Raw genomic sequence first — 9,008 nt, 5'->3', positions numbered from 1 at the left:
TTTCTCCGATCACAAATGCAGACATGGTTTTATGTTTACGCGGCGCTATGCAACGCAAAGCGTAAAAAGACAGTATAAGTCATTATAATCCGTAATTATGTCCCCACTGGATGCAACAAATGCCTCGTTTATAATGGGTTTTATTGTTTTTGTCACGTCGCTCCGGCCGGGACACGGCATCACAGTATGGTAAGGGGCGTAACATTTCCGTCACACGCTTGAGGTATTCGGCCAATCACAGCACACCTCGTTTTTCAGACCAATGAGCTTTGTAAAAAATCGACGTGTTTCAGAAAGGCGGGGCATAGAGGAGAAACAATAATGTACAGTATGTGGAAAAGAATGTGTTTTTTTAACCTTAAACAGCATAAACACATTTCATTACACCAAATAATGTTCTTTTTAGCAACATCATATGACCCTTTAAATAAATAAAAAAATCTTAGTGGCTCTAAACCTTTGAAGAGTATGTCATGAATCAAGTTGATCTTGTTTTGCAGATAAAAAAAAAACAGTATTTATTCTTTTGGGACTTGTTAACCTACTGCACTTAAGGCATGCTGTGCATCAAATCAAAACATGCTAATCTAAAATGTAATTTCTCTTTGTATAGGATTGTCTGTATGATGTGAGACTAGCAGATCCAAATTCTGTACTTTTATTCGCTTTATATTTGAGCTCATGAATGTCTTTTCGTTTTTAGCATGTGTAATTGTGGCATTTTTCCCTCTGCAGGTATTTGAGGCCAATGACTTGTTTCAGGGCCAGAACTTCTCCAAAGTCTTGAATTGTTTGGTTGCACTCAACAAAGCAACTTCAGGTGAGATACGTCTGAAACACCTGTATTATCAGTGCTGTCTGACCGTCAAATCATTTGATAAGTAAAGTCATTTAGTTTATTACCAGCATAGCCTAGCTGTATTTGTCTTGTCACAGTATTTACTCTGAAATGAGCTAAAACCTGATATGATTGCCCAAATATTTTTTGTAAATATTCTTAAAAATGTTTTTTAAAGAAAGTTTTCTGTTAAAGAGATTTTGAAAATCTTGTCATCATTTACTCACCCTCCACTTGTTCCAAACCTGTATGAGTTTCTTTCTTCTGTTGACCACAAAAGAATGTTAGTAACCAAACAGATGCTGGTAGCCATTGACTTCCATAATATTGTTTTCCATACTATGGAAGTCAGTGACTACCAGCAACTGTTTGGCTACCAACATTCTTCAAAGTATCTTCTTTTGTATTTATTGTTTTTCATTTTTAGGTGTCCTATTCCTTTAAGGTTAGGGTTAGGTTATAGTATCTATGTCTAGCTGTAAATAAAGACAATAGAATGGAATGTCCCCATTTAGATAGCTAAGTAAATGTGTATGTTTTGTTGATGAGTATTTTCTGGTTGTAGAGTCCGGTGGTGAGAGTAATTCAGTGTGTTCTCGTCACTCGTCTTCTCTGCGGATCAAGTCCTTTGACTCGATCAACTGTTCTTCCACTCACAGGAGATCATCCAGACTCAAGTACAACCAGTACCGCAGTCTGGTGAGCTTCACAACCACTTCACACCCTAATAAATAAATAGAATAAAAAATCTAAACCTCTGGAAAACAGACTGAATTGATTAAAAAAAATATATTGTTAAATGTACTACTCAATTCTTTGTGTGTAACACCTTTTTGAGTACTTGGTACACATGTAAATTGAGACCTCAGACAAATATGAAAGCCCGAAAGAGAAGCTGGAAGAAATTCTCTCTATTTGTTTTTCTCTTTCTGTCTAGGACATGTCTGAAAACAGTGCCCCTCAGGTGCTGGTGAAAGCGCGGTTTAACTTTCAGCAGACCAATGAGGATGAGCTGTCCTTCAATAAGGGTGACATCATCCAGGTGACACGGCAGGAAGAGGGCGGCTGGTGGGAGGGGTCTCTCAATGGCAAAACCGGCTGGTTTCCTAGCAACTATGTCAAAGAGATCAAAGGCTCTGGTTAGTATTTGCCGCTTTAAACCTCGAAAAAATTTAGTTGCAGAAGTTGAACCCTGACAAAAACTCTTGTAGGAAGAGAACTCCTGCAGGACCAGACAAGCAAAGTGAACTAGAGGATTTTGTCTTACTCATAGTCCTCTCATAGGCTGCCAAGAAAAGCAGAAGAGATGAAATTTTGTAAACCCTATTTACCTGCTGACTTTCTTCTGTGTCCTAGTGTTACCATAATATTTTCATAAAAGACCTGCTGGGTATGTGCATAGATCAGAAAATCGCTGCGGGCAGCTGCATCTTAGGCTGTCAGCACTTTAGCCAGCTTAAAATATTTGGGTGATATATTTTTTTAAAAGCCATATTTGTACTTGTACTCTATGAGGCACTGTGGCACTATGTGAACGTAAAATCTGCCCGGGTCTATTAAAAGGGCGATTAATAGAGGACTTACAGGCTTAATGAAAATGTGCCAAAAGAGAACTGAATGGCAGCTCTCTGCAAAAGCCAAAAACTGTAGGATTATGTGACCATTACAGGCTTACAGTGGAAAAATGTGCGCTCGTTCAACCCAGGTTGCGTACAAGACCAGGTGCTGCATAAAGAGGAGCAAACTAAGAATTAAAAGAGTAAATGAAGGACACTTCATCTGAAGACACCATTTGTAATGACAAAACCTTTTGTTTGTTTAGTTATTTAATAAAATTTGCTGATCTAGTGCTTTAGACTTTAACTTTCCCTTTAAACATTTTCATCCCACCAAAAAAAAAATAAGTGACTTTTTAAAAAAATATTTGAAAGAAGCCTCTTATGCTCACCAAGGCAACCCAAAATACAGTAAAAACTGAAATATTGGCAAGATTATTACAATATAAAATGTATTATAGAATATATATTTGAAGTGTCACATGATTCAGAAATCATTCTAATATGCTGATCTGCTGTTCAAGAAACATTTCCTATTATCAATGTTGAAAATAGTTGTACTGCTTAATATTTTTGTGGAAATCACAATAGGTTTTTGCATTATATAAAAGTTGGAAAGAGCAGCATTTTTTGAAATAGAAACCTTTTGTAAATTTCTAAATGTCTTTACTGTCAATTGTGATCCATTTAATGTGTCCTAATGGAATAAAACTCTTTTTAATTTCTTTACAAAACCTTATCTCACTGTATGCACACTGTAGTATAAACACAACCCCCTGACCCTTGTTCTGCAGTCCAAACATAAATAGGATATACACCCCATGATGCCAAACAGATGCTTCCCTCTCATGTATGGGGAATCGACCTTAATGTGTATTCGACCCAGCTTGAATGGAAATAATTTAGGATGACATCAGAGCTTGAACATCCAGGACTTAACAGGAAGGAAACACCATCTAACAACAAAGACAGGAAGTGCAGCAGCCAGAAGACAGCACTTCCCCTTTCCTCTGAATATGGCTCGACACTCAAGTTTATTCCACTCTCTGAGCACTTAGTGATCCAGTCTCTTTTAGGATTTACTTGTGTTAAAAGCGTGCCGAACATTACTTGTAGTAGGCTTTAATAGTATATTGATTTCATACATCATCTCAAAAATGGCTGCAGTTAGGAAGAGGGGAAGAGTGTAGTGTTCATGATACATGCATTGTTTTCTTGGTGTTCAGATTACATGATTAAAGGGACAGTTCATCTAAAAATTTTAATTCTGTCATTTGCTCACCCTCATGTCATTTCAAACCTGTGCAACTTACAGTTGTGTGCAAAAGGAGAAGTCACACAGTTTTGGAACAAGATGAGAGTGAATATGATGACACAACTGTCATTTTTGGGTAAATTATTCCTTTAAAACTAGAATTGTTCATCTGGAGATGTTGAGTTAGAGAGCTTGAGGAAGGGAAGGAAAAAACAAAAATCACAGATTTGCCAAGTAGAGAAAGAGAATAATGGTTTTAATCAATGAACTGATTGTTTTCTTTTGGCACGATGAGAAATGTTCAAGCTGGCAATTTTGATAGTTCCAGGAAGTTCACACATTATGTTACTGATATTAGTGTAACGCAGGGGTGGGCAAACTTGTCCCTTCCAGGCCACTTTCCTTCAGAGGTTAGCTCCAACCCTAATCAAACACACCTGAACCAGCTAATCATTGTCTTCAAGAGTACTAGAAGGATACAGGCAGGTGAGTCATATCAGGGTTGGATCAAATCTCTGCAGGAAAGTGGCCTGGAAGGGCCAAGTTTGCCCATCATTGGTGTAACGGAACCATAAGGGATTGAACTAAGTGAAATGTTCAAACCATCTTCTTGCTGAAGGAAGAAGTGTAATGTTTTCCTGTAAACTCTGATCTCCCCCTCTAGGTATCTAAATCTAATATTCCTGTCCTGACTGCTCACTGCAGGAGAGATGTACTTTAATATTCAATAACAGAAACAAAATGTTTCCAGATGTTGGTCTAAGGTGACCTCCTTACCTTTTGTTCTGTTTTTGCTCTCTCAAACAGACAAACCTGTGTCACCCAAGTCTGGAACGCTGAAGAGTCCACCCAAGGGCTTTGAGACCACTAACTTCTGCAAGACTTACTATAATGTGGTAAGAGAGATGTGCTGTAGTGTTGCACTAGCGGCATGTAACACCTCCCACATGGAACGAGTTGATTATTTATGATGTGCGTGGGGTGAAAGTGATGCCTCTGGAGAGTTTGTATTGCACAGATATTTCCCTAACCAAATAAGCAAGTACACACCACCAATTCTGCCTATACTTGACAGATAAGACTAAGGTTTAAAGATATTTGGAGTGATTGTTATAACAGCATTATGAATCATTTTAGAGGATTATGGAACACTGCAACATATTTTTGTGATTTTTTTTTAACAGACTCGTTGCATGTCTGTTTGTCTGGACCTCCCCTGAAATATTATTTTAGACTTAACTCTGAGGAGCACATTCAACTTATTTAAATACAATATGCAAATCCTAATTGACATAAACATCAGTATGCCGATTACAAAGTCAATAATATACACTACCATTCGGAAGTGTGTGGCTGTAAGATTTTTTTAAAGAAAATAAATTGATACTTTTCGTCAAGGATGCATTAAATTAATCAAAAGTGACAGTGAAAATATTTACAGTATTGCAAAAGATTTTTTTTTAAGTAAATACTGTTCTTTTGAACTTTATATTCGTCAAGTAATGATGACAAAATGTATCATGGTTTACACAAAAATATTAAACAGCACAACTATTTTCAACATTAAAGGGTTAGTTCACCCAAAAATGAAAATTCTGTCATTAATTACTCACCCTCATGTTGTTCTAAACCCGTAAGACCTTCGTTCATCTTCGGAACACAATTTAAGATATTTTTGATGAAATCTGAGGGCTCTCTGACCCTCCCATAGACAGCAAGGTAACTACCACGTTCAAGGTCCAGAAAAGTACCAAGATGATCGACAAAGTAGTCCGTGTGACATCAGTGGTTCAACTGTAAAGTTACGAAGCTACGAGAATACTTTTTTGCGCAAAGAAAACAAAAATAACGACTTTATTCCACATTTTCGTCTCCACTTTGGACGCGCGTTCCATGCGCAATGTGTTTCTCATATTTATGTAGCAACATATGCTGCACTGACTTTATTCTCCCATCTACAGATTGTTAAATGTTGAGCGTGTGTGGCAATAAGAGACCAATCATGAGTACTTGCCTCTTTTTTAACTTGCATATTGATGATTTTAACATTCAGTGCTTTAGGCATTTCAAATTGTGTTCTATTTTGTTTATGCTAACTACTATTCTATATATATATATATATATATATATATATATATATATATATATATATATACATGATAGTATAGATGCATGACATTTGAACAACACAGAGTCTGGTGTGTATCTTATTATATCATTACACTGTTGCAAAGTAATACTAATAAAACTAATAATGTTTAAAAATGTAAAATTGTAAATTTTTCTCAAATGCACAGGTGGTTCAGAATATTGTACAAACAGAGACAGAATACTGTAAAGAGCTGCAGACTCTCCTCTCAACGTATCTGAGAGCATTACAGCCCACAGACAGGTAAGAACACAAGCCGGGAGTCCATCATAACCAGAGATGATAGTAGTTCAGTACCCATCTCTCTTTCTTTCTAGGCTCAGCGTGTCAGATATCAGTCACATCATGGGAAATCTAGAGGAGATCAGCTCATTTCAGCAGACACTGGTGCATTCACTGGAGGAAAGCGTCAGGTAAGAGTCCCTATCCTGTTCTCATTCACTCACTCACAGTCTGTCACAGTTTGACATCTAGAGGCAGTTACCAGTAATGCACTGTACTTATCTGGATTTACACTTCAGAACTTTAAGATGTATATGATTTTTAGCTCTGTTCAACTTTAACATTTATTTATTTTTATTAAACATTTATTATTTCCAAATGAACTGATGTGTGTTGTGTGCAGAGTTCCAGAGAGTCAGCAGAGAATAGGAGGCTTCTTCCTGTCCCTCATTCCTCAGATGAGGAGTCTGTATGTGACCTACTGCTCCAACCATCCATCTGCGGTTAACGTTCTCACACAACACAGGTGCTTAACACAACGCATTACACATAACACTTACAGAAACATGTGCATAGATAATTAACACTGGGCAGATGCGTTTTCATTCATTCTTAACCATTAAGTTTCAGAAATAGCATTAATGACATAAGTGTGTGTGTGTGTGTTTCAGTGAGGAATTTGGAGAGTTTATGGAAAGTAAAGGTGCGAACAGCCCTGGAATCCTCACACTCACCACGGGCCTGAGCAAACCCTTCCTGAGACTGGAGAAATACCCCACACTACTGAAAGAGATGGAACGGCACATGGAGGTACCGAACTGCCCTAGTTGTCAAAATGTTTTGGCTAAGATGAGTAAAATGTTAAAATGTACACTACCATTCAGAAGATTTGGGGTTGGTTTTTCAGGTTGTTTTATGTTTATGAAAGAAGTCTCTAATGCTCACCAAGGCTGTTCTATTTTAATACATTTTAAAATGTAGCTTATTCATGTGATGGCAAACTACTCCAGTCTTCAATGTCACATGATCCTTCAGAAATCATTCTAATATGGTCATTTGGTTTTCAAGAAACACTTATTATTATCAATTTTCAAAACAGTTGTGCTACTTTTTTTGAAACCATGATACTTTCAGGATTCTTTGATGAATAGGAAGTTCAAAAGAACAGCAGTAGAAATAGAAATGTTTGGTTATAATTACATTATAAATGTCTTTACTGGCACTTTTAAACAATTTAATGCTTCCTTGCTGAATGAAATTATTAATTTCTTTTAAAAAAGCTTACTGACATCACATTTTTAATGGTAGTGTAAGTATTCTGGTTATGTAATGAAATGAAATCTCTCTCTATATTAGTGTGTGTGTGTGTGTATAATACCAGTTTAACTCACTCAAACTCACTTCCTTTGTTCTGCCCAGGCACTTCATCCAGATTATCCAGACATTCAGAAGAGCATGACAGTATTTAAAAATCTCTCAGTGAGTATTATAAGGTCAACATCATCGATTTTCTTTGTTTTTCACCAGTAAATAAGGATGAATGATGTGTGAAATGACGATGAGCTGTTTGTTTGAGTTACGTTATCTTTCCGAATGGGATGCTGGGCTTATTTCTGTGTGTGTTTGTTTGTTGTTGTGTCTTCAGGCCCAGTGTCAGGAAGTGAGGAAGAGGAAGGAGCTTGAGCTGCAGATTCTGATGGAGTCTATTCGGGGCTGGGAAGGGGAGGGAATTAAGACCCTGGGTTTTGTCCTCTACATGTCTCAAGTCCTCATCCAGAACCATGGCACCGAGGTGAATGTTACAATGTAGTTTAGGGGTTTTCAACACTCAGCCAACCATCAGGGACTTCCAGTATTTAAAAATAAAAGTTCAATATAAGTTCATTTATAGTTGGAAACATCAGATTTCAAAAATCTAATTGTTTTATAAGTTCTCCATGGACCCCAGGTTAAAAAAAATGGTTTAAAAGCAGTCTTTTGTTATTTATATTATATATGTTGTTTCTTACATTTTAATTGACTGATTTTGAATTCAGTATACTGAAAATGCTAAACTTAAAATTAAATCTTCATTGTAATATTCTGCTTCATCAGGAGAAGAATGAGCGATACCTTTTGCTGTTTCCTCACATACTTCTTATGTTGTCTGCTAGTCCTCGAATGAGTGGTTTCATCTACCAGGTAAATCAATCCTTCACTGTAGTATAAATACATTATCCAGTCCCATCAGTGTTTCACTTCATTACTTTTTCTGATTTTTGTAGCATAGATTACTTTGCTGCTGTTTTTCCCAATATTGTAGTAATATTTTTTATTTTTTTTGGTGTGTATTGCAGTGAAAACCCACCTACAATCATTATGTATTTATGTAATTAGTATTTTGATATTAAGCGTACGATTACCTTCAACTTTTTTATTTTTTTATTTTCGTATAATTACTGAAATCACTCTCATGCACATGGCAAATGGTGACAATGGTATATAAATATTTATGAAAATACACAATTGTGTTAAAGGTGGGGTATGTATTTTTTCAAAAACGCTTTAGAAAACCGAGTCGGGCCGAGTACCAAAACAAACTTGTAGCCAATCAGCAGTAAGAGGTGTGTCTACTCATGATGTGGAGGAGAGAGCGTTCAGTGCACAGGACATTAGCCGAGCGACAGAAAGATAGAGATGGGGGATAAAAAACAAGAGAGGAAAACATCTGCGGAACAAACGAAGGCTTAAGGCAATAAGGCCAGAAGTAGGACCCGTGTAAATATCGGATCAGATTTCCAGCGCTGGAGAGAACTCGAGCAGAAGGCCATGCAAAGACTAAAGTCTCAAATCCAAAGAGATAATCTTTATAAAAGTTAAGAATTGTCCATGCCCTCCTAAAATGCCTGGTTTAAACACGCCCCCATGTCTACGTCACGATGTGGGAAGAGTTGCATAACGCCGCCCAAATGTTCACGCAAAGAAAGAAGGCATAACTTTTATTCTCGC

General features: G+C 36.9%; 1 protein-coding gene across 1 annotated transcript in view; it reads left to right on the top strand.

The window, feature by feature from the left end:
- The window catches only part of LOC107692139 (rho guanine nucleotide exchange factor 7-like), a 22,779-nt gene that overhangs the window by 8,298 nt on the left and 5,473 nt on the right, over positions 1-9,008 (top strand). Inside the window, exons 3-13 of the mRNA XM_016491066.1 lie at positions 736-820; positions 1,404-1,537; positions 1,776-1,977; positions 4,457-4,545; positions 5,947-6,041; positions 6,116-6,211; positions 6,424-6,546; positions 6,692-6,830; positions 7,440-7,499; positions 7,666-7,812; positions 8,115-8,201. Of these exons, the coding sequence (XP_016346552.1) occupies positions 736-820; positions 1,404-1,537; positions 1,776-1,977; positions 4,457-4,545; positions 5,947-6,041; positions 6,116-6,211; positions 6,424-6,546; positions 6,692-6,830; positions 7,440-7,499; positions 7,666-7,812; positions 8,115-8,201 (1,257 nt within the window). The remainder of the gene's footprint in view (positions 1-735; positions 821-1,403; positions 1,538-1,775; positions 1,978-4,456; positions 4,546-5,946; positions 6,042-6,115; positions 6,212-6,423; positions 6,547-6,691; positions 6,831-7,439; positions 7,500-7,665; positions 7,813-8,114; positions 8,202-9,008) is intronic.

Source organism: Sinocyclocheilus anshuiensis, unplaced genomic scaffold (assembly GCF_001515605.1).
Source record: "Sinocyclocheilus anshuiensis isolate Anshui unplaced genomic scaffold, SAMN03320099.WGS_v1.1 scaffold322, whole genome shotgun sequence".
NCBI classification, from domain to species: Eukaryota; Metazoa; Chordata; class Actinopteri; order Cypriniformes; family Cyprinidae; genus Sinocyclocheilus; species Sinocyclocheilus anshuiensis.
Note: the sequence above shows the minus strand (reverse complement) of the source record. Positions and strands in the feature narration are given on the sequence as shown.